The 25996-nt window shown below is 42.9% G+C and overlaps 1 protein-coding gene and 1 long non-coding RNA gene across 2 annotated transcripts in view; both read left to right on the forward strand.

Moving 5' to 3' along the window:
- The window catches only part of mfsd13al (major facilitator superfamily domain containing 13a-like), a 36245-nt gene extending 29201 nt beyond the window's left edge, over nt 1-7044 (forward strand). Inside the window, exons 6-7 of the mRNA XM_034191027.1 lie at nt 2908-3051; nt 6854-7044. Coding sequence (XP_034046918.1) covers nt 2908-3051; nt 6854-6995 — 286 coding nt within the window. The 3' untranslated portion in view covers nt 6996-7044. The remainder of the gene's footprint in view (nt 1-2907; nt 3052-6853) is intronic.
- Nucleotides 7045-7104: 60 nt separating this feature from the next.
- LOC117528595 lies at nt 7105-24997 on the forward strand. The gene is made up of 3 exons (XR_004565827.1): nt 7105-7638; nt 11165-11166; nt 24986-24997. It is a non-coding gene; the product is annotated as an uncharacterized LOC117528595 (long non-coding RNA).
- The last annotated feature ends 999 nt before the right edge of the window (nt 24998-25996 follow it).

Genomic DNA, 25996 nt, shown 5'->3' on the forward strand with positions numbered 1-25996 from the left:
TCAAAAGCCAGTGAGTGCCTCCAAGTGCATGCAGAATACATTCATGAACTTGATCATTGTCTCTCGGCCCTCACTTTGATTGCATTTGCTTGCGCAGGAGAGAACAGTTTTTAGTGGAAAGTAATAGTACCAATATCAGTACATACCTCCTTAGTACTGGGCTGTCTACTGCGCGATGATCCTCATGGTAGTTTGTCATGATTCTTTAACAGTGATGTTGGTAAAGCGTTACTCTAATCTGACCGTTTTTGTTTTTCAGTAACGAGTAATCTAACACGTTAATCTTTCCAAATCAGTAATCACATTAAAGTTACTTCTCCAAGTCACTATGTGTTAGTTATTTTTGCTTTGCAGGTTGATGGCAGCATTAAACTTGGCCCATGGGCAGGGAGTCGGAGTTCTACTGAACTGCCTACTTTGCCCACTTTCAGAGATTTGCGAGCTTTCCATCCGCGGGTTTGTGTAGCAGCTCAGAGTTGCAGTAACGATAGCACACCTCCACTGAGCCTTACAAAGACAGTTTAATGCTTTCCCCCCCCTTTATTTAAAACTCTGAGCCGCTCTGTGTCATCGCTAAAAATAGCTGATCTGCGACGCGTTAACAACTAACTTTTTTCCACCCATATGGACCTAAACTCTCTTTCTGAGGACGAAATGATGTAAAAAACATAACATTTTCTTACCTGTCAATCTGGCTGCATAAATAAACATTATCCATTTTTCTGCTCCTAACACCAAAGCAAGAGCGAATCCAGACGGAAAGGGGGCGCGAAGCGGGGCAGGGATGCCCCTCCCCACAACACCCCTACATTAAAGGTCCACTTTTGAAGCCTTTTGTTTTTAGTAATACTTATAATTTCAACAACTAAAATGTTTAGAGAGAATTTAAGTGTTAGAAAAACATTAGAAAGAATTTAATAGTTACATTTATAAACAATGTAGGTTTAGAAATGGCAAGTTTTGCTGTTACAGTGCTGTCAACAGTTAAATATGAGGTGAAGAAAGATGTCCTTTTATAAAACAAGTATTTATTTTCATTGAAGTTAAGAAAGGGTGACTATAAAGTGAGTACTGGCAAAACTGGTTATCATTTTCATGTTGAGGTGGCGGGGGGGGGGGGGGGGTGTTGCCAGCAGCTGATGAAAGTAACTAATAAAGTATGTACCTTGGTTCTGAGGTCACGCTTCGGTTCATTTTCGGTCCATTATGGGAACAAAATGCAAAACCTAAATTTGCTTGTTGTTTAAACCAACAATTTAATGTAACATTGTACAAACAGGAAAATAAAATGATTGCAAAGTGTTGCCTGGTAATAAGTTAAATAAAATGTTCTCAAATAAACAGCAAATGTATGAAATATTATATAAAAATACATTCCTAGTAAACAGTTTTCCACCATGAAGCCTTGTTCAATTTTATTCAACCTTCATATTTTTTGCCAGAAAAATTAACTTGTCCAAAACTGTCGCACTCTATAAGGAATTTTTTTTAAGAGAATTAATGTTAAAGAATCCCTTTACTCTTGTACAATTTATCTTATTTTCTATCTCTTTTGAGGCAAAAAAGTGAATAAAACAACCTTAAAAATATTTAGAACCACACATAAACTTGATTCTTGGTTTATTTATTTATTTTGCGATTAAAATTGGCCATCACTTATTAAAATAAAATAACTTCTCAAGGCCAGGGCTTCTCAAAGTCTGGGGACTATTTAATCACAGCACACCAAACAAGGTCAGTAGGATGAGTGCGTCCGAGTGAGGAGGATTGTAGATATCCCTTCGCTCAGCGCTTTACAGACAGGCTGCTGCTGCAGCAGCGGAGGAGGAGGAGCAGACCCGCTGCCCCTCGGTGACGAGAGACTTTCACTTTCAGTCGCCAAACATCAGAGAAGTCTTCAGTAATGCCAAGAATTGTAGCTAGATTTGTCGCTAGTCGCTTTTGAGGAAATAAGTCGTCAGAGGGTTTGTAAAGTCGCCAGATTTAGCAAGAAAGTCACTACGTTGGCAACACTGAATGTAAACACATGCAACACGAACTCACCTGTGAACAGCCCTGTACGGAACCAAACGTCCCGTACCAAAACAGTACAATACTACAAATACATGTACTGTTACACCCTTAATAACTAGTAATCTAACTTAGTTACTTTTAAAATTAAGTAATCAGTAAAGTAACTTACTTTTTCAAGGAGTAATCAGTAATTGGATTACTTTTTAAAGTAACTGTGGTAACACTGTTCTCCAATAATATGGTGTATAAACTGACTTGAAAAAATTTATTTTATCTGCTCCCATGCACTGTAAACCCAAATAAGTTAGCAGAACTAAAAAATACTGAGGTCAACAGTTGCCATAATATTTTTGAGTTCATAAAGTTGAAGTCAATTGTTCCCAGAACTGTGCCTTGTGATTACAATTAAATTAAAGTGTTCATTAAGTAAAAGTAAGTCCCTTCAACTGCTCCCTTGCTTTTCACTCAAGGTCACCACAGCAGATCTGAGGTGGAACAGCATGTTGAACTGAGACAAGTTTTACACCGATTGCCGTTCCTAACGCAACTCCACATTACATAGAGAAATGTGGCAGTGGTGTGGTTTGAACCAGGAACCTTCTGCACCAAAACGGAGCACACTAACCACTTGGCCGTCACCGCTACTAAAGCGTTCATATACAATTACTTCAAGTCATTCAAAAATTCTGAGTTTAATTTACTCAAAAAGCAAAACCATGTTACATAAACTTGAAATATTTAAGTAAGTCAAGTATTTTCTTAAAACTTTGTGTTTGCACTACTTAATCTTTTTAATTCATTTGAACATTCTAGTTTAGAGTGTGGACAAGGACAATTTTGCAACATTCCCTTTGAAAATACCCTTTAATTTCCTGGTCCTTGTGTCCTCCACAGCTCGCCGCTCTCCTCCATGGTGTTTGGGACAAATGCTCTGTTCACCAAACCAGCTCAGTCTCTGGCTCCCATGTTGACTCTCAATATCCTCAACCAGTTTGGATATGAACAGCTGAAGGATGTAGGAGAGAACTCAAATCCTAGGTATGCTGGTTTTTAATTTACATGAGCATCTCAAAAAATTATAATATTGAGGTGTTTAGTCAGATATTTCAAAAAGTGAAAATGTTATATATTGAGAGCTTAGTACATATAAACTAAAATGTTTCATGCATTTTATTTTCATTTTAATTTTAATAATTATTGCCTACAACTTCTCCAAAAAGGTAAGAAAATAATGTATCTCAAAATATTTGAATATTTGATTTCATGTTTGAATAACTTACTAGTTATGCTGTGAATCTCAATCTGGTTCAGTACACACAACCACGATCATGGGAAAGACTGCTGACAGTTTACTTTGTTTTTTTTTTTGTTTTTTTTTTTGGACACTTGATAATTTTACATTTTCATCATTCGCTACTTTGATAGGCTCTCATCCTGTCCAGGGTGTACTATGCCTCTCACCTAATGACCACTGCCATAGGTTCTAGCTCCCCCATGACCCTTAATTGGAATAAGCATGTATCAAAAATGAATGAATCTCTCAGTAGTTATTCTTGTCGATTGTTCATGGAAATGGATCCAGTTTTAAATTACAAGTCTACATTCTCTTTTTTATACATGTAGTGAGTTATTAATATTATAATAATAATTAAACGGAAACTACAGTTGTCACCTGACTTTACATGCTTCTACTCTGACAGGTGAAACTGTAATAATTCTTAGATTACTCAGGTGTCTGGGAACTATTTTGATAACAGCTGATTTCAGTCATTCTCTTGTTCTAGCTTCTAATTTATGAGGATTTGCAGATTTAGTCTGTTTTTATATAAAAAATGGGGGTGGGGGAGCAGATTGTATTTTTAGTCGTAAAGAAGTAGTAATTTAAAGACTGTTTTTGGAATTGCCCGTGGAGATCCAAATTGGGTAGTGTTTCTAAAATAGGTGCCTGACATTTTTAAAGGGTGGTAATAAATTATGCAAAGTTTCTATAAGTTGGAATGGTGTGTGAACAGAATGTTTTTAGAACCTTTGACCTCAACAGTTTGTAGAAGAACTCAGCCCTTTTATTTCCTGTTAACTACATAATTTTTTAAAGTTAATTTACGGTCTTAATGTATTTATAAATTGTTTAGGTTCTTGTTATCATATACACACTATTATCATTATTATTAATTTTATCAGTATTATTATTTTATTTTTACTTATATTTTGTCATTTTATTTTTAAATAGACCACAATTGAATTAAGTCTTTTCGCTTTTTTTGTGTCATTCATGTATTTTTAACGTATTTACAATAATATTATATTTGATTAGCCAGAACTTAACTGATCCCTTCGGAAGACTCCCTCAGGGATTACGTACTTGCATTGAACTTTCTAATTAAAATCACGCATGCAAACACTCGCGCTTTTAATATATAGCTGATTTACCGCCCCCTGATGAATTGGCATGTGAGTCCTGAATGTAAATATTAATGTCCATTGTTCATTGTTGTTAGCTAATAAATATATATATATTATATATTATATATATATATATTATATATATTATATATATATTTGTCCTATCAACGTTCGGTTTTGGCGGCATTTGTTCTTGACTCAAAATACATTAACATACCAAACGGTAAATGGCAGCTCTCCCCAGTTTTTGCGTGAACAAAATTGTACGCATGCAGAGCTTTTTGGCTTTGCTGCATTCTTCTGTAAGCATGTGCTTTTAATTTTACAAACAGAAACTGTGGTGGAAGACATCAAACGCAGTACACTTTTCACGTATGGTACCGGAAGCATGACACTTAAGTCACTCATGGTAACAGCAACATAACACTAAACTAAATTGACTAAACCATTTGAACTACAGAAACACAACAAATCAATAACACTGACAACACTGGTAAACTAACATGAACAAGAATAACATTTAAAACCCTGAACTGCCATGGTGCATTGCAGCACAATGTCCATTGAGTACTGTTAAGCTAAAATCACTCAAAATACTCAAAAAATATGTCTTATCAACTTTCCATTTTCACAGCTTTCATCCTTGATCCAAAATACACAAGCATACCAAACAGCTCTCCCCAGTTTCTGTGTTATCGAAGCCATACCCACGCACGCACACACACACACACACACACACACAGAGGCCACTTAGCTTACTTGGCCCCTTATATGTGTGTATGTGTATATATGTGTATAATTCTTTCTTTTATTTTTCTGTTGCCTGTGCCATGGTGGATTAGTGGTTGGCATTGTTGCCTCACAGCAAGAAGGTCCTGGGTTTGATTCCCCCTGGTCATTTTTGTGTGGAGTTTACATTTTATCCCTGTGTTTGCTTGAGTTCCCTCCAGGTGCTCTGGCTTCCTTACATGTGCAGGTTAGGTGCTCCATTTGGCTGCTCCCATTTGTACAAGGTCACCACAGCAGATCCAGCACAGATCAGCATTGGAATTTGGCATAAATTTTACGCGAGATGCAACCCTGCAGTTTTACATGTAGAAAAACACACAGCTCATGATCTTATGAAGAGGTCCCCCATCCAAGTACCAACCAGGACCTGCACTGCTAAGCTTCTGAGATCTGATGGGCTCAGGCTCTCACAGAGCAGACTGGCTGCTGCAGGTTAGGTGAATTGGTGACTTTAAATTGACCGTAGTTGTGTGTGCAAGTGTGAATGTGTTTGTCTTTGTGTCCCTGTGATAGACTGGTGTCCTGTCCAGTGTGTACCCCGCCTCTCACCCTATGAGTGTTGGGATAGGCTCTGCCCCCCTCGCCCCCGTGACCCTTATTTGGAGTAAGCAGGTATAGAAAATAAATTGTTTTATGCCATTTATAGACTGATCTGATCACTGCAAAAATAATACACATAATTAATAATATAAAGAACCTTTATAGCCTCTCTCTCTCTCTCTCTCTCAAGATAGAGAGTTGCATCTACAACTATTTGGACAGTGACATTTTTGAGGTTTTGTCTATGTATACCACTGTAGTGGAGAATTTTCTTGAAAAATTACAAAAAACTTGCTGTTCAAATATTTATGGACCAGACTTTAAGCACTGTATAGTTCATTCATTTTCTATACCTACTAACTCCAGTTAAGGGACATGGGAATGGAAGGACTCCACAATGGCGACTGGGGAGTCACACAGAGTGTTGGGGTGACCGGGACTGGGTTCTTCCTGAAGTCAACAACCATCTCCACTGTCTTGAGGGCATTAACGTCCAGGTTGTTCCGTTTGCACCAGGACACCAGGTGATCGATCTCCCGTCTGTAGGCAGACTCATCCCCATCAGAGATGAGACCGATGAGGGCTGTATAGTCTATGAACCTCAGCAGCTTTACAGACTGGTTGCTGGAGGTGCAGCTGTTGGTGTACAGGGAGAAGAGTAGAGGAGAAAGAACACAGCCTTGGGGGGTCCAGTACTGATGGACGGTGTGTTGGAGACGTGCCCCCCCCCCCCAGTTTCACATGCTGCCTCCTGTTGGACAGGAAGTCAGTGATCCACCTGCAGGTGGAGTCGGGTACACCAAGCTGAGAGAGCTTGTCCTGCAGCAGGGCCGGGATGATCGTATTGAAAGCAGCCTATAGACAACTAAACACAACCACACCTACGGCTAATTTGGAGTCATCAATCCACCTAATCTGCATGTCTTTGGGTGTGGGAGGAAGACAGAGCACCCAGAGGGAAGGCACGCAAACACAAGGAGAGCATTCAAAACCCACACAGACAGGACCAAGTGGGTAGCAATCCCATGATCTTCTTGCTGTGAGGCCATGTCGCCCCACTGTATTGTTTCTTGGCTTAAATGACAAGAATGGTGGCTGTCGTTTGCAGTGATTTGGAGACCCTCCACATGGTTATGTTCTACTTGGTGTGTCTGGTGCCGTTGTGCGTCGCCGCCCTGCAGGTCCTGGCGTGGAAGCCATTCTCCATACGCAGCAGTCACACAGTCGAGGCAAAGTATGTCGACGGCTAATTGTAGCAGTTTTATTCTTTGTTGTGTTTGGTTTTATTTATATATATATATATATATATATATATATATATATATATTTTTTTTTTTTTTTTTTTTTTTTTTTTTTTGGTGAAATAGTGAAGGATGAGGGAAATCTGTGCTCACATTAAAAAAAAAAAACATGACTCTTGGTCTGTGCACGGAGCATTGCTTCATGGAGGGATATGTGGGACGATGTACTAAATTGTGCACTCTTAACTGCTAACTGAGTCACTTAAGAAGGTTTATGATACGTTTTTTTTTTTGTTTTGTTTTGTTTTTTTTAAACTGGAGTTAAATAGGGTCATGTGCAGCTGTTGTACGGTGCAGCTGTGTCCACAATCTGATGTTTAGTTTGGACTTGAAATGATCATTATTGCAAATTTATATTGCCCAAATTAGAAACTTTACATGATTGAGTTCTCTTCACTCTTAAATTGAGGTGTAAGGTGAACCCTCTTGCAGCTCGGGTCGAAGTTCAACAGACCTGAACTTTCTCTCTAAAGCATCAGTGCCGGACACACATGCACGGTAATATCAGAGGCACAAAGATTTTCCACGATAATGGGATTGTCCAATCAGAGGACAAACAGTAACAGATGTTGTACATTAGTGGATTATTGCAGTGCGTTTTATTTATACCAACTTTTTTTTTAATATTCAAGCACTTTGAATACTGGTGAATATGTGTAAATATTAATTATGAGATGACACTGTGCTTTATAGAAGAAGGTTGACGTCTCAGATACTTTTAGATTTTGTAATGATGATTATACTGTTTGTATCTGAAGTTTCTTTTTATTGAAAGTTATGTGTTTCAAATATATGATTCTAAAAGGCAGCAGATGAGACTGGTAAGTACAAACCTAGTTTTAGGTTGTAAGGGCTGAACCTATCAGGGATCATGACAGACAGTTGGATTTTGTGACAAAATCAGTGTTCGAAATGAAGACTATCTACATTTCGCCTGAGTACATGAGGTAACACTCTTTGTCCAATGACTAACTTCAACAGATGACATCATGGCCATGCTGATAGAGATATCTTGCTTTAGCAGCAAACTCTCAACACCTTAATAAAGTGTGAAAATACCTTAACCCCTTAACGCCCATCGTCGCATATATGCTACAATCTCTGACTCAAATATGCAACTTACCAAATTGACCTGTATGCCCGTTGTCGCACATTTGCAACATATCATCATTATTATTATAACATTATAACATAAAGTCATTACCAGAATACCCAATATTACTATCTAGTTTTTGTGCAAAAGTGAAATTAATAATCTCAACATTATTTACCATCTACTTAAAGGCAAAAACACACACAAAACACTTTTTTTATATACAGCTATATAAATTCGGGCGTTAAGGGGTTAAACGCTGAAGTTACAGCAATACGCAGGATTTTTCCATAATAGCTTTGGGGATAGCAGAGTCGGTAAAATGTCTTCTCATATTTCATGGCCTACAGAATTTAATGCTTCTGAATGTGGAAAGAAACCAGAGAAAACCAGTTTCATTCTCTTTTCTCAAATGTTTCATATTGTCACACTTTCTCTCCATATGTTGTAGTTTTATGCTGTTATTTCAGATTTTTACATCATATTCTCAAATTTGTTAATTATTCTTAAATTTCATTCCATATTCTCACTAATTTAGTCAAAAGTCTAAATTGTATCCTGTAATCAGTTCATACTTTATACCAGGGCTGGGCAATCGTGCCATGAAGGGCCGAGACACTGCAGATTTTCCTTACAACCAATCACCTCAGCAGGTGATTTCATTAATGATCACTTGTCTCGGCAGGTGATTTCATTAATGATCACTTGTCTCAGCAGGTGATTTCATTGACGATCAGGTGTTTATGTTCAGGGGAGAAGCTCATCAGCAATCCACCTGCTGAGGTGATTGGTTGCAAGGAAAACCTAAAGTGTCTCAGCCCTCGCTGCCCACCCCTGCTTTATACATACTTTTTTATTGTCAGAATTCTTCCATGGACTTGAAATTTATTCTAGATTCTCAAGGACTATTTTAAGGCAGGAAACACACACAAAAAAATAAATATTAAAGAGTGGACCAAAATACAATGACTTTTATTGTTGTAATATTTTATGTTTGAAATTTGACAATCAAAACATTTTTTTTTCATTGTTGTTGTAGCTGAACAACTTTTGCCTCAAGCCTGAGAGCCACAGCTTCAAATTAAACGAAATAATAAAAAAAATCTTTCTGCAGAAATACTGCAGATGTTTCATTAGAAAATGTGAATAATTGATCAGCCCTCCATATAAGCTATGATCTGTGACCTCTTTGAGTTGTTTTTTTTTCCTAAATGTGAATGGAATAATTAATGATTTTTTTTGGGGGGGGGGGGGTATAGTTGTTTGGGGCTGATAACAGGGTTGAATTTGGGGCTTCCTGGCACTAGATTGGATAATTATTTATTTTTATTTTTTTAAACCAATGAATTCATTCTTGTATGTTTCTGACTGACTTAAATTTGTGTTTGAATCTCATTCTTGTTACAAAACCAAGTGGATGTGGACCAGAAAACAGATGAAACATTTTTCCTGTCTTTGTTTTTTTCAAATGGCATTGGGCCATTTTGAACATTTTGCTTTAAAGGGAACAAATGTTGATTAATAATGTTAAAAATGTTAATTAATAATAAACATTCAATCTTGTTTTTGGATTAAAATATAGCATTTTAGGTGATTTGTAATTTTAAGTCTGAACTGTTTTTGTTTTATGGAGACTAATCCTTGAGATTGTGTGAATCACTGGAAAACAGATATCAGGTCAGTAAAGATTACTTTACTGAAAGTTTTGTTTCACACAGTTTGATTTTCAGAGAAAATAACTGATTAACTTGACTCTGTGCTTTATTACATAAAATGTGCCTTTTTGGACATTTGAAATAGTCACTTTCCTGAATGAATTGTGAGTTATAGTTTTGAATTTAGTGAGTTTACAGCCGTGTCAAGGTTTTGGTTCATATCGTCATGGTGATGTCTTATGTGTCAAATAGACGATCTTGATTATCAAAAGTTGTGCCTTGAAAATAAAAACTGGGTCATCGGGAACCAAACTGTAATGAGTCAGTGAAGTTTTTATCTTTCGCTAATGAACATCATGTTGTCATAAAATGAATAATTGAATTGTTCCACCTCTTAGTGTGCATTTTCTTATCCTGTAACACTTTACTAAATTAAGTGAAATGAAGAGCTAAATTAATTTTTTTTTTTTTTTTTTTTTTTTTTTTTTTTTTTTTTTGCATTTCTACAATTTTTAGAGTGCTTTGATTCTACTTTATTTTCAAAAGAAAGCTGACTTGGGTTTTATGCAGTGGATTAAATTATTTAAGGTGCTCCAGACTTAGCCAGGAGAGCACTCTTTAAAGTGTGTGAATCCATCAGATCTCTTAATATTACATCATTTTAAATTTTCCAACATCTGGACTTTACAGTTGTTTATTCCAGATTAAATTTATCTTTTTACAAATTTTTGTTAAACAAGTTGAACACTTATTTTGTTCTAATTTAATAATAATAAAAAGCCAATTTACTTTTTTGCCTTTCTACATGGTAACTTTTAAAGGTCTTTCCTATTTTCTATTTTTATGTACAATAATGGTATCATAGTGACTGTTGAGATTTGAGGTAAAACCAGCAGCTTCTTTGACATTTTGTGCCAATAAATCACAAAACCCCTTTTTGTTCCAGCTCTGACAAGTGATGAACTCCAGATCAAACAGACGGTTTCACCATTAATAGAAATAGTTCAACACCGCCACCTACTGAGCCATAGTGAAAGTGTGTCCCTCGGGACAACAAAACCTGCCAGAAAGGCTTTGTGTTACTTCTTTCTTATGTTAAATAATTGTTTGTGAAAGCTAGAATTATAGCCTAACCATTACAGTTGTTATCATGCACGTGGAATGTGATAAGATTAATTTTATCTCTAGACTCTAGGATTTTGTTATTCAGTTACTCTTAGGTTGCATTAATAATTTCTGTCTCTCTCATCCTGTATTCGTAGTTGAGTGATAAATATCTGTTAGGTTAAGGTTCACAAAGACAAATAGGGGAGATGTTTTCATGTTATGTTTTAATATTTTTTATATTTTTCTCATTCCTTCTGTTACAGCAGTCTGACCTACTCGGTGGGCGGAGTTGATGTTGAAGCCCACTTTTTAAAAATTGTCCAAAGAAATCTCAGTTCTGATTTCTTGCCCCTTGTCTCGATCTTCTAGTGGAGCAGATAACTGTAATAATTGTTCATTTCTGGAAAGGAGCACCAAAATTGACACAGATAATCCTTAAACATTAGTCTTTTGAAAAAACTGAATATCCACTTATATTTTCAATCGGCAGCCAAGTAGGGGCTAATTATTGGTTGAACTAATAGGATTAATAAATGGAATAGTTTTGACTGTGTTAAATGCTTGGCCTGCAAGGTAAAGGTCAAACAATGTCGGCGTCCAGCAACTGGTGGAGCAACTTTAACTTCTGACCCCTGTACAAACTGAAATTGACCTTTTGTTACCATTCTTGCTGTTTTTACCCCATAACGCCATAAGATTCAAACATAGATCATCCAAACTATACCTATTTTGGAATAGGGCTTGCCTCTACTGGTGGTTGGCTCTCACTGCGGTATTGTATCACTTCCTGTTCCGGAGCACAGCGGTGTTTTGCTGTATCTGTTAGCTGTTTAATCTGCGTAGTTACATTGATCTAGATAACTAGATAATGATTTGTTTCACAGTGTAATCTTCATGTGCCTTAACTAAAGCACTCCCTCTGCTGAATCACCTCTAAATTATTTACACATTATTCACTTTGTGTGTTTTTAGGAATCCGCTAGCTTAGCACAGCTACTAGCTCTTAGCCGGTTTAGCATGGCGGCTTCTCCTGTCTCTCCCGCACTTTTCTGCTCTGGGTGTGAAATGTTTATTTATTCCTCGGCCTCCTTTAGCAGTAATGGTACTTGCAATAAGTGTAGCTTATTTGTAGCTTTGGAGGCCAGGCTGGGCGAATTGGAGACTCGGCTCCGCACCGTGGAAAATTCTACAGCTAGCCAGGCCCCTGTAGTCGGTGCGGACCAAGGTAGCTTACCCGCCGTTAGTTCCCTTCCAGCAGATCCCGAGCAGCCGGGAAAGCAGGCTGACTGGGTGACTGGGAGGAGGAAGCGTAGCCCTAAACAGAAGCCCCGTGTACACCGCCAACCCGTTCACATTTCTAACCGTTTTTCCCCACTCGGCGACACACCCGCCGAGGATCAAACTCTGCTTATTGGCGACTCTGTTTTGAGAAATGTGAAGTTAGCGACACCAGCAACCATAGTCAATTGTCTTCCGGGGGCCAGAGCAGGCGACATTGAAGGAAATTTGAAACTACTGCTAAGGCTAAGCGTAAATTTGGTAAGATTGTAATTCACGTCGGCAGTAATGACACCCGGTTACGTCAATTGGAGGTCACTAAAATTAACGTTGATTCGGTGTGTAACTTTGCAAAAACAATGTCGGACTCTGTAGTTTTCTCTGGGCCCCTCCCCAATCGGACCGGGAGTGACATGTTTAGCCACATGTTCTCCTTGAATTGCTAGCTGGCTGAGTGGTGTCCAAAAAATGAGGTGGGCTTCATAGATAATTGGCAAAGCTTCTGGGGAAAACCTGGTCTTGTTAGGAGAGACGGCATCCATCCCACTTTGGATGGAGCAGCTCTCATTTCTAGAAATCTGGCCAATTTTCTTAAATCCTCCAAACCGTGACTATCCAGGGTTGGGACCAGGAAGCAGAGTTGTCCCCCCAATACCCCATCCCCGTAGAGACGGTGCCTGCTCCCAGACCACCAACAACCAGCAAAAATCTATTTAAGCATAAAAATTCAAAAAGAAAAAATAATATAGCACCTTCAACTGCACCACAGACTAAAACAGTTAAATGTGGTCTATTAAACATTAGGTCTCTTTCTTCTAAGTCCTTGTTAGTAAATGATATAATAATTGATCAACATATTGATTTATTCTGCCTTACAGAAACCTGGTTACAGCAGGATGAATATGTTAGTTTAAATGAGTCAACAACCCCGAGTCACACTAACTGCCAGAACGCTCGTAGCACGGGCCGAAGCGGAGGATTAGCAGCAATCTTCCATTCCATCTTATTAATTAATCCAAAACCCAGACAGAGCTTTAATTCATTTGAAAGCTTGACTCTTAGTCTTGTCCATCCAAATTGGAAGTCCCAAAAACCAGTTTTATTTGTTATTATCTATCGTCCACCTGGTTGTTACTGTGAGTTTCTCTGTGAATTTTCAGATCTTTTGTCTGACTTAGTGCTTAGCTCAGATAAGATAATTATAGTGGGCGATTTTAACGTCCACACAGATGCTGAGAATGACAGCCTCAACACTGCATTTAATCTATTATTAGTGTTGGGAAGGTGTCGTAGCATGGACCCACAACAGGGGGCGCAAATGAACGGACAATGAGTAAGCCAAAAGGTAACAATTTAATGTTGTGACAATACACAACTAAACACACAAAATATGCAAAGTCAATTAACACCAGGTGACGTGTGGGCAGGCTCGAAGGTAGGAGACCCCGATGAGAGAGAGGCCGCGTCCCACACGGCTTCCACCACCAACGGCCTGAAGAACACCGGAGCCGCCAAGTCCCGAATCCCCAGGTGACCTCTGTCTTCGGCTGTCGACCCTGGTACTGCTGACAAAAAGCAGAAACAAGATGAATGAGTGTAAGTCTACACTCAGTGGTCCTCGGTCTGTACACCGTTAGGAGGGGGAACCTCCACCTCCGAATCACACACTCGTGCAACTCTTGTGTAACCACTTATCTGTCCAGAGAGTAAGGCGCAGTCGTCGTCGTTACGCCAAACGCCGAAGTCCCAGATAAGGCTCCGGCCACAAGAATAGGGCTGCAAATGAGAACTGGATTATAACACAATGTGTCAGTAGCAGAGAACGTACCTCTCGGTAGTCGATTTCTCGGCGGGGAGGTGGAGTTGCAGTCCGGCTTAAGTGGTGGTGTAGATGAGTGACAGCTGGTGTGATGAGTGACAGCTGTCACTTCCTCTGGGTCTGGCGCCCTCTCGTGCTTGGAGCCCGCACTCCAAGCAGGGCGCCCTCTGGTGGTAGTGGGCCAGCAGTACCTCCTCTTCAGCGGCCCACACAACAGGACCCCCCCCCTCAACGGGCGCCTCCTGGCGCCCGACCTGGCTTGTCCGGGTGTCTTTTGTAGAAATCGGCCAGGAGGGCCGGGTCCAGGATGAAGCTCCTCTTCACCCAGGAGCGTTCTTCAGGTCCATACCCCTCCCAGTCTACCAGATATTGGAACCCCCGGCCCTTACGACGTACGTCCAGGAGCCTGCGTACCGTCCAAGCGGGCTCCCCGTCGATGAGCCGGGCAGGAGGCGGCGTGGGTCCAGGTGTACAGAGGGGCGAGGTGTGGAGTGGCTTGATACGGGACACGTGGAAGACAGGGTGGATCCGCAGTGAAGCCGGGAGTCGGAGCTTCACTGCGGCCGGGTTGATGATCTTGAGGATAGTGAATGGTCCGATGTATCTGTCCTTTAACTTGGGTGAGTCCACACAGAGGGGGATGTCCTTAGTTGACAGCCACACCTCCTGCCCGGGCTGGTACGTAGGGGCCGGGGAACGTCGGCGGTCCGCATGGGATTTGGCCCTCGTCCGGGCCTTTAACAGGGCAGAGCGGGCGGTCCGCCACACCCGGCGGCATCTCCTGAGGTGGGCCTGGACCGAGGGCACACCGACCTCTCCCTCCACCAGCGGGAACAATGGGGGCTGGTACCCCATACACACCTCAAAAGGGGAGAGGCCGGTAGCAGACGAAACTTGGCTGTTGTGGGCATACTCGATCCAGGCCAGATGGTGACTCCAGGCCGCCGGGTGTGTGGAGGTGACACACCGAAGGGCCTGCTCCAACTCCTGGTTGGCCCGCTCTGCCTGGCCGTTGGTCTGGGGGTGGTACCCGGACGAGAGACTCACGGTGGCCCCCAGCTCCTTGCAGAAACTCTTCCACACCTGAGAAGAGAACTGGGGACCACGATCTGATACAATGTCCGATGGTATCCCATGCAGCCGCATGACGTGATGGACCAGGAGGTCTGCCGTCTCCTGGGCCGTCGGGAGCTTCGGGAGGGCCACAAAGTGGGCCGCCTTGGAGAACCGGTCCACTATCGTGAGAACGATGGTGTTGCCCTGGGACGGCGGGAGGCCCGTGATGAAATCCAGGCCGATGTGAGACCAGTGGCGATGAGGCACTGGCAGGGGTTGGAGGAGGCCCGTCGTCCTCTGATGGTCTGCCTTGCCCCTGGCGCAGATGGTACAGGCCTGGATGTAGTCCCGGACGTCGGTTTCCAGGGACGCCCACCAGAAGCGCTGCTGGACCACTGCCACGGTCCTACGCACTCCGGGATGACAGGAGAGCTTGGACCCGTGACAGAAGTCCAATACGGCAGCTGTAGCCTCTGGTGGGATGTACAGTCTGTTCTTGGGGCCAGTCCCCGGGTCCGGGCTCCTGGTCAGGGCCTCCCGGACGGTCTTTTCCACGTCCCAGGTAAGGGTGGCCACGACAGTGGACTCGGGGATGATGGTCTCGGTGGGGTTCGACAGCCCCGCTTTGGCTTCTTCTTCATGCACCCGGGACAATGCATCTGATTTTTGGTTCCTGGTCCCGGGGCGATACGTGATCCGGAAGTCAAAGCGCCCGAAGAACAGAGACCAGCGGGTTTGCCTGGGGTTCATCCGCTTGGCGGTCCGGATGCACTCCAGGTTCCGATGGTCCGTGAAAACCGTGAAGGGCAACGATGCCCCCTCCAGCAGGTGTCTCCACTCTTCAAGAGCCTCCTTCACCGCAAGAAGTTCCCGATTGCCGACGTCATAGTTCCGTTCAGCTGGGGTCAACCTGCGGGAATAAAAGGCACAAGGATGGAGAACTTTATCAGCCTCCACACTCTGGGACAGCACGGCTCCTATCCCTGAGTCAGAGGCGTCCACTTCTACTATGTACTGGCGATCAGGATCAGGCTGCACCAGAACTGGTGCAGTCGAGAACCGGCGTTTCAACTCCTGGAACGCGGCTTCGCACCGATCCGACCAGGCGAAGGGGACCTTGGTGGAGGTCAGGGCAGTCAGGGGGCTAACTACCTGACTGTAACCTTTAATGAACCTCCTGTAAAATTTGCAAAGCCGAGGAACTGCTGTAGTTTCCTGCGGCTTGTTGGTTGGGGCCAGTCTCTCACCGCCGCAACCTTAGCCGGATCAGGGGCGACGGAGTTGGAGGAGATGATGAACCCCAGGAAGGACAAAGAAGTACGGTGGAACTCGCACTTATCGCCCTTCACAAACAGCCGGTTCTCCAATAACCGTTGTAGGACCTGATGTACATGCTGGACATGGGTCTCAGGGTCCGGGGAAAAGATGAGTATATCGTCCAGATATACGAAGACGAACCGATGCAGGAAGTCCCGCAAGACGTCATTTACCAAAGCTTGGAACGTCGCGGGGGCATTAGTGAGGCCGAACGGCATGACCAGGTACTCAAAATGACCTAACGGGGTGTTGAATGCCGTCTTCCATTCGTCTCCCTTCCGGATCCGAACCAGGTGGTACGCATTTCTAAGATCCAATTTCGGAAAGATTTGGGCTCCATGCAGGGGCGTGAACACTGAATCCAACAGAGGTAACGGGTATCGGTTGCGAACCGTGATCTCGTTCAGCCCTCTGTAATCAATGCATGGACGGAGTCCGCCGTCTTTTTTACCCACAAAAAAGAAACCAGCACCCATCGGGGAGGTGGAGTTCCGGATCAGCCCGGCAGCTAAGGAGTCCCGGATGTAGGTCTCCATTGATTCGCGTTCCGGACGTGAGAGGTTGTACAACCTACTGGACGGGTACTCAGCGCCCGGGACCAAATCGATGGCGCAATCATACGGTCGGTGCGGAGGAAGAGTGAGCGCCAGATCTTTGCTGAAAACGTCAGCAAGATCATGGTACTCCTCTGGCACCGCCGATAGATTGGGGGGGACTTTGACCTCCTCATTAGCTGTAGTGCTGGGGGGAACCGAGGATCCTAAACACTCCCGGTGGCAGGTTTCGCTCCACTGCGTCACAACCCCGGACGGCCAATCTATCCGGGGATTGTGCTTCACCATCCATGGAAAACCCAGAATCACTCGGGAGGTAGATGGTGTTACATGGAACACTATCTCCTCCCTGTGATTCCCAGACACAACCAAAGTCACTGGTTGTGTCTGATGTGTGATTAATGGAAGCAGGGTGCCATCTAGTGCTCGCACCTGCAACGGTGCTGGCAGAGCCACCAGGGGGAGCCCTACTTCCTTTGCCCATCTGCTGTCCAGCAGATTCCCTTCTGACCCCGTGTCTACCAGTGCTGGGGCGTGAAGGGTTAAATCCCCACAAAGGATTGTTACTGGGATTCGTGCCGATCTGCGGGGTCTTTCCGCGTGTGTGTTATGGCCCACCCTTAGCCCAGTTTCTAAGGACGGGCATTGTAGTTTGACCGTTCAGGGCAGTCCTTCTGCATGTGCTCACAAGAGCCGCAGACAAAACACTCCCCGCGAGCCAGCCTCCTTTGTCTGACGTTTGATTGTACTTTAGCCCTGCTCGTGTCCATAGCCTCCTCAGCAGGGGGAGCTGTAGCCACATGGGGCTCCCTGGCAGTGAAGCGTGGGGACGACGTCACCTTGTCGGAACCGGAAGGGGGAGGGACGGCTCGTGCCCGGTCACGCCCCCCGGCCTGCTCCCGACGATGCTCGTTTAAACGGTTGTCTAAGCGTATTTCCAAATCGACAAGCCCGTCAAAATCCCGCGGTTCTTCCTTAGCCAGTAGGTGCTCCTTGAGGACCGGGGACAGTCCATTTACAAAGGTGGCACGGAGCGCAACGTTATTCCAGCCGGACCTCACTGCCGCGATGCGGAAGTCGACTGCATACTCGGCTGCGCTACGGCGCCCCTGTCTCATCGACAGCAGCACGTTCGAAGCGGTCTCGCCTCTGTTGGGATGAACAAACACTTGTTTGAACTCCCGTACAAACCCAGTATAAGACGTTAGGAGCCGTGAATCCTGCTCCCAAAGCGCCGTAGCCCATGTGCGTGCCTCTCCTCGAAGCAGATTAATAACATAAGCTACCCGGCTAGCATCTGATGCGTACATGACAGGGCGCTGTGAAAAGATGAGCGAACACTGCATGAGGAAGTCTGCGCACGTCTCCACACAGCCCCCGTACGGTTCCGGAGGGCTTATGTATGCTTCAGGGGACGGTGGGGGGGTTCGTTGAACGACCAGTGGAACGTCTGATACAGGCCCAGGATCAGCCAGAGGAGGAGCTGCAGCAGCGCCCTGATCGCGCGCTTCCACCCTGGCGGCGAGAGCCTCCACTCTCCGATTAAGGAGGACATTCTGCTCGGTCACTAAATCCAACCGAGCCGTGAAGGCGGTTAAGATCTGCTGCAGCTCACTCAACACGCCTCCTGCTGATGCCTGCGCTCCTGGCTCTTCCATTGGCCGTTCACGCTCGAGCTGACGCCCCTCGGAATCCATGATGATGGCCGAGAAATCCTGTTGGGAAGGTGTCGTAGCACGGACCCACAACAGGGGGCGCAAATGAACGGACAATGAGTAAGCCAAAAGGTAACAATTTAATGTTGTGACAATACACAACTAAACACACAAAATATGCAAAGTCAATTAACACCAGGTGACGTGTGGGCAGGCTCGAAGATAGGAGACCCCGATGAGAGAGAGGCCGCGTCCCACACGGCTTCCACCACCAACGACCTGAAGAACACCGGAGCCGCCAAGTCCCAAATCCCCAGGTGACCTCTGTCTTCGGCTGTCGACCCTGGTACTGCTGGCAAAAAGCAGAAACAAGATGAATGAGTGTAAGTCTGTACACTCAGTGGTCCTCGGTCTGTACACCGTTAGGAGGGGGAACCTCCACCTCCGAATCACACACTCGTGCAACTCTTGTGTAACCACTTATCTGTCCAGAGAGTAAGGCGCAGTCGTCGTCGTTACGCCAAACGCCGAAGTCCCAGATAAGGCTCCGTCCACAAGAATAGGGCTGCAAATAAGAACTGGATTATAACACAATGTGTCAGTAGCAGAGAACGTACCTCTCGGTAGTCGATTTCTCGGCGGGGAGGTGGAGTTGCAGTCCGGCTTAAGTGGTGGTGTAGATGAGTGACAGCTGGTGTGATGAGTGACAGCTGTCACTTCCTCTGGGTCTGGCGCCCTCTCGTGCTTGGAGCCCGCACTCCAAGCAGGGCGCCCTCTGGTGGTAGTGGGCCAGGAGTACCTCCTCTTCAGCGGCCCACACAACAATTAGACTCAATTGGCTTTGCTCAATTGTGTCCAAATGAGTCCACCCACCACTTTAATCATATCTTAGATCTTGTTCTGACTTATGGTATGGAAATTGAAGTCTTAACAGTATTCCCTGAAAACTCCCTTCTGTCTGATCATTTCTTTACATTTACTCTGATAGACTACCCAGCAGTGGAGAATAAGTTTCATTACACTAGAAGTCTTTCAGAAAGCGCTGTAACTAGGTTTAAGGATATGATTCCTTCTTTATGTTCTCTAATGCCATATACCAACACAGTGCAGAGTAGCTACCTAAACTCTGTGAGTGAGATAGAGTATCTCGTCAATAGTTTTACATCCTCATTGAAGACAACTTTGGATGCTGTAGCTCCTCTGAAAAAGAGAGCCTTAAATCAGAAGTGCCTGACTCCGTGGTATAACTCACAAACTCACAGCTTAAAGCAGATAACCCGCAAGTTGGAGAGGAAATGGCGTCTCACTAATTTAGAAGATCTTCACTTAGCCTGGAAAAAGAGTCTGTTGCTCTATAAAAAAGCCCTCCGTAAAGCTAGGACATCTTACTACTCATCACTAATTGAAGAAAATAAGAACAACCCTAGGTTTCTTTTCAGCACTGTAGCCAGGCTGACAAAGAGTCAGAGCTCTATTGAGCCGAGTATTCCTTTAACTAGTAATGACTTCATGACTTTCTTTGCTAATAAAATTTTAACCATTAGAGAAAAAAATTACTCATAACCATCCCAAAGACACATTGTTTGGCTGCTTTCAGTGATGCCGGTATTTGGTTAGACTCTTTCTCTCCGATTGTTCTGTCTGAGTTATTTTCATTAGTTACTTCCTCCAAACCATCAACATGTCTATTAGACCCCATTCCTACCAGGCTGCTCAAGGAAGCCCTACCATTAATTAATGCTTCGATCTTAAATATGATCAATCTATCTTTATTAGTTGGCTATGTACCACAGGCTTTTAAGGTGGCAGTAGTTAAACCATTACTTAAAAAGCCATCACTTGACCCAGCTATCTTAGCTAATTATAGGCCAATCTCCAACCTTCCTTTTCTCTCAAAAATTCTTGAAAGTGTAGTTGTAAAACAGCTAACTGATCATCTGCAGAGGAATGGTCTATTTGAAGAGTTTCAGTCAGGTTTTAGAATTTATCATAGTACAGAAACAGCATTAGTGAAGGTTACAAATGGTCTTCTTATGGCCTCAGACAGTGGACTCATCTCTGTGCTTGTTCTGTTAGACCTCAGTGCTGCTTTTGATACTGTTGACCATAAAATTTTATTACAGAGATTAGAGCATGCCATAGGTATTAAAGGCACTGCGCTGCGGTGGTTTGAATCATATTTATCTAATAGATTACAATTTGTTCATGTAAATGGGGAATCTTCTTCACAGACTAAGGGTAATTATGGAGTTCCACAAGGTTCTGTGCTAGGACCAATTTTATTCACTCTATACGTGTTTCCCTTAGGCAGTATTATTAGACAGCATTGCTTAAATTTTCATTGTTACGCAGATGATACCCAGCTTTATCTATCCATGAAGCCAGAGGACACACACCAATTAGCTAAACTGCAGGATTGTCTTACAGACATAAGACATGGATGACCTCTAATTTCCTGCTTTTAAACTCAGATAAAACTGAAGTTATTGTACTTGGCCCCACAAATCTTAGAAACATGGTGTCTAACCAGATCCTTACTCTGGATGGCATTACCCTGACCTCTAGTAATACTGTGAGAAATCTTGGAGTCATTTTTGATCAGGATATGTCATTCAATGCGCATATTAAACAAATATGTAGGACTGCTTTTTTGCATTTGCGCAATATCTCTAAAATTAGAAAGGTCTTGTCTCAGAGTGATGCTGAAAAACTAATTCATGCATTTATTTCCTCTAGGCTGGACTATTGTAATTCATTATTATCAGGTTGTCCTAAAAGTTCCCTGAAAAGCCTTCAGTTATTCAAAATGCTGCAGCTAGAGTACTGACAGGGACTAGAAGGAGAGAGCATATCTCACCCATATTGGCCTCTCTTCATTGGCTTCCTGTTAATTCTAGAATAGAATTTAAAATTCTTCTTCTTACTTACAAGGTTTTGAATAATCAGGTCCCATCTTATCTTAGGGACCTCGTAGTACCATATCACCCCAATAGAGCGCTTCGCTCTCAGACTGCAGGCTTACTTGTAGTTCCTAGGGTTTGTAAGAGTAGAATGGGAGGCAGAGCCTTCAGCTTTCAGGCTCCTCTCCTGTGGAACCAGCTCCCAATTCAGATCAGGGAGATAGACACCCTCTCTACTTTTAAGATTAGGCTTAAAACTTTCCTTTTTGCTAAGCTTATAGTTAGGGCTGGATCAGGTGACCCTGAACCATCCCTTAGTTATGCTGCTATAGACTTAGACTGCTGGGGGGTTCCCATGATGCACTGAGTGTTTCTTTCTCTTTTTGCTCTGTATGCACCACTCGGCATTTAATCATTAGTGATTGATCTCTGCTCTCTTCCACAGCATGTCTTTTTCCTGGTTCTCTCCCTCAGCCCCAACCAGTCCCAGCAGAAGACTGCCCCTCCCTGAGCCTGGTTCTGCTGGAGGTTTCTTCCTGTTAAAAGGGAGTTTTTTTCCTTCCCATTGTCGCCAAGTGCTTGCTCACAGGGGGTCGTTTTGACCGTTGGGGTTTTTCCTTAATTATTGTATGGCCTTGCCTTACAATATAAAGCGCCTTGGGGCAGCTGTTTGTTGTGATTTAGCGCTATATAAATAAATTTGATTTGATATTTGTGTTCAGACAAATACTGTGGTATAGCTTTTAATATGATTGGAGCATTTTTAAATTTTGACCCCTGTGTAATTCTTCAATTGACCCCTACCTGGCCACTGATTGAAAATTCAAGTGAATACTCAGTTTTTTGAAAAGAGTAATGTTTAAAGAGTATCTGTGCCAACTTTGGAGCTTGTTTCACCATTTGAAGGATTCCTCTGTAAATATTCTGTTATTTGCTGCACTATTCCTGCTTTCTTTTCTGATCTCAGGTCACCGCTTTCGCTCTGACCTGTCATTATTTTCCTCCATTCTTTTTTCTGCTCCAAGTATTTTCAATGATTGGTGTGTCACTTGTCTGTTGTTTGATAACTTTGTAAGGTGTTTTTTATGACATTCCAGCTTCCAAGCATAAGCCTACAAATTAAGAGCTCGGGTTTCAAGAATTTGCGAGTTTACAAATTCTGGGTTCTCCTTCCCTCAATACCAATTTTATTTTACTTTTTAATATGTATATGTCGCAGACATGAATGAGCAAAGCTCGTCAACATCTCACAATGTCATTTAGGTCCTTTAGACTTTTTTTTTGAGCAAATGCTTCAGGGAAGCATTAGCATGGCTAAATCCTTTCAGCTTCTTTACAGCCATCTTAACCCCCTACCACTTTAAGCAATGATTTTGTCATATCAATATGATATGACTATGATTTCACACAAATGCAGCAACAGTGAAGAGTAAAACATTCTTAAACAAAACAGTAATAATACCACACTCATTTTCCACTTATCATAAGGTTTGGACACAGTGATTCTCTGATCACTGATTATCACCTTGTTTCTGCTTAACACTGCATTCCAGTCATCATCTATCTCAGTGAAACGCATCTGAAGCTTTTGTACAACAATCATCACATAAATTCAGCATTATTTCATCATAAAAGATGGGGGGCCGATCACAGCGCAACAGTAGCATGTCTGAGTGTGACGTCCTATTGTGCCTTTGTCATTTTGGAGTGTCAGTAGCGATTCACTGATTATCGCCTTGTTTCTGCTTAAAATGGCCTCGTTCCTGCTTAAAACTGTCTTTACAATGATTTAAGAAGTTTAACATTGTCATATGACGGTTAATAATCACATTATTCCCTTTGATCGCTTTGGGTGTAGAGAGTCAGACTCAGTCAGTCTCAGATGCATGCGCAGTGAAGGCAGGGCGGACCAATTTTTAGAGGGGATCTTTCAGTCAGCGACACTGGAACTCTCCAAAGCTTTTGACGTCACTCGACCTGGACCAGGTAAGTGACCGTCATCACGTACATTGCTGGGTTTTATGTCAACAGTTGATGCATGAAGTGTTTTTTTTCTTGATCGCAGCAATAACATCCGATTCCTTCTTGAACTTAACTCTCCCCTTCCATCTAACTTTGTTTATTTTGATGTTTTAAATTGTTGTTACCCCCTTTTTATTATTTCACTCCTCATGTCAAAGCAAGATGCATTATTCATGTATGATAGCCTCAGTAACCTTATACAGTATTTAATCTATTTTAGTTTAATAAATGGTAATATATATAATATACAGTGAGGAAAATAAGCATTTGAACACCCTGCAATTTTGCAAGTTCTCCCACTTAGAAATCATGGAGGGGTCTGGAATTTTCATCTTAGGTGCATGTCCACTGTGAGAGACATAATCTAAAAAAAATACAGAAATCACAATGTATGATTTTTTTTTAATAATTTATTTGTATGTTACTGCTGCAATAAGTATTTGAACACCTGTTGAAAATCAATGTTAATATTTGGTACAGTAGCTTTTGTTTGCAATTACAGAGGTCAGACATTTCCTTAGTTTTTCACCAGGTTTTCACACATTGCAGCAGGGATTTTTGGTCCACTCCTCCATACAGATCTTCTCTAGATCTTTCAGGTTTGGAGTTTCAGCTCCCTCAAAAAAGTTTCTGTTGAGTTCAGGTCTGGAGACTGGCCAGGCCCCTCCAGGACCTTGAAATGCTTCTTACGGAGCCCCTCCTTAGTTGCCCTGGCTGTGTGTTTAGGGTCATTGTCATGCTGGAAGACCCAGCCATGACCCATCTTCAATGCTCTTACTGAGGGAAGGAGGTTGTTTGCCAAAATCGTGCAATACATGACTCCATCCATCCTCCCTTCAATATGGTGCAGTCGTCCTGTCCCCTTTGCAGAAGAGCACCCCCAGAGTATGATGTTTCCACCCCCATGCTTCACGGTTGGGATGGTTTTCTTGGGGTTGTTCTCATCATCTAAACATGGTAAGTGGAGTTGATTCCAAAAAGGCTCTATTCTGGGTTCTCATCTGACCACATAAACCTTCTCCCATGCCTCCTCTGGATCATCCAGATGGTCACTGGTGAACTTCAAACGGGCCTGGACATGTGCTGGCTTGAGCAGGGGGACCTTGCTGTCCTGCAGGATTTTAAACCATGACAGCATCATGTTACTAATGTAATCTTTGTGACTGTGGTCCCAGCTCTCTTCAGGTCATTGACCGGGTCCTCCTGTGTAGTTCTGAGCTTTCTCAGAATCATCCTTCCCCCACAAAGTGAGATCTTGCATGGAATCCCAGACTGAGGGAGATTGACAGTCATCTTGTGTTTCTTCCAATTTCTAATAAATAATAACAGTTGTTGTCTTCTACCAAGCTGCTTGCCTGTTGTCCTGTAGTCTATCCCAGCCTTGTGCAGGTCTACAGTTTTGTCCCTGGTGTCCTTAGACAGCTCTTTGGTCTTGGCTATGGTGGACAGGTTGGAGTGTGATTGATTGAGTGTGGTGAAACAGGTGTCTTTTATACAGGTAACAAGTTCAAACAGGTGAAATTAATACAGGTAAAGAGTGCAGAATAAGAGGGCTTCTTAAAGAAAAATGAACAGGTCTGTGTGAGCCAGAATTCTTGCTGGTTGGTAGGGGGTCAAATACTTATTTGCAGCATTAACATACAAATAAATTATAAAAATAAAAAAAATCATACATCGTGATTTCCGGATTTGTTTTTTTTTTTTTTTAGATTATGTCTCTCACAGTGGACATGCACCTAAGATGAAAATTTCAGACCCCTCCATGATTTCTAAGTCGGAGAACTGGCAAAACTGCAGGGTGTTCAAATACTTATTTTCCTCACTATATATATGCCAAGCTGTTTGTTTTGTGTGTCCAGTTAAAAGAATTTTAACCCCTCAGTTCAGCAACTTGTGATTTGCAGATTGAAACCAATTTGTGATATGATTTCTCAATGTGAATATGGGTAGTGCCCCAAGGAATAAGAGGTCTCAAACCAGTTCCAGAAAGGGCCAAGAGGGTGCAGGCTATCTGTGCACACCCACTCCAGCAGGTGATTTCACTGATTAACATCACTTTGAGCAGGTGAAATCAGTTAATCAGTGTAATCACCTGCTGGAGCGGGTGGTTGCACAGAAAGCCTGCACCCTCTCGGCCCTTTCTGGAACCGGTTTGAGACCTCCTAAAGATAGATTTTAATACACTACACCAACCAGATTCGCAGATTTCAAGCCCAGGGAAATGTGCTGATCTGGGGTGACCTCAATGCACATGCGGGCTCCCACCAAGACTCAAACTCTGACCACTGACCTGCAGGTAAAGAAGAAAAGAAAGAACCTGCTGCAGCTCTGTCAGAGCCTCAGTCTATAAATTAACAGTCGAATACAAGGGGACTCTTCAGGCAGACCAACCTTCTGCTCGCCTCTTGACAGCAGTACAGTCGATTACATGACCACAGATTTGGATCCTCTGCCCCCAGTTCATTTCTAGATAAACCACTAATGACTAAACTTT

This window comes from Thalassophryne amazonica, chromosome 16, assembly GCF_902500255.1.
Source record: "Thalassophryne amazonica chromosome 16, fThaAma1.1, whole genome shotgun sequence".
In the NCBI taxonomy this organism is placed as follows: Eukaryota; Metazoa; Chordata; class Actinopteri; order Batrachoidiformes; family Batrachoididae; genus Thalassophryne; species Thalassophryne amazonica.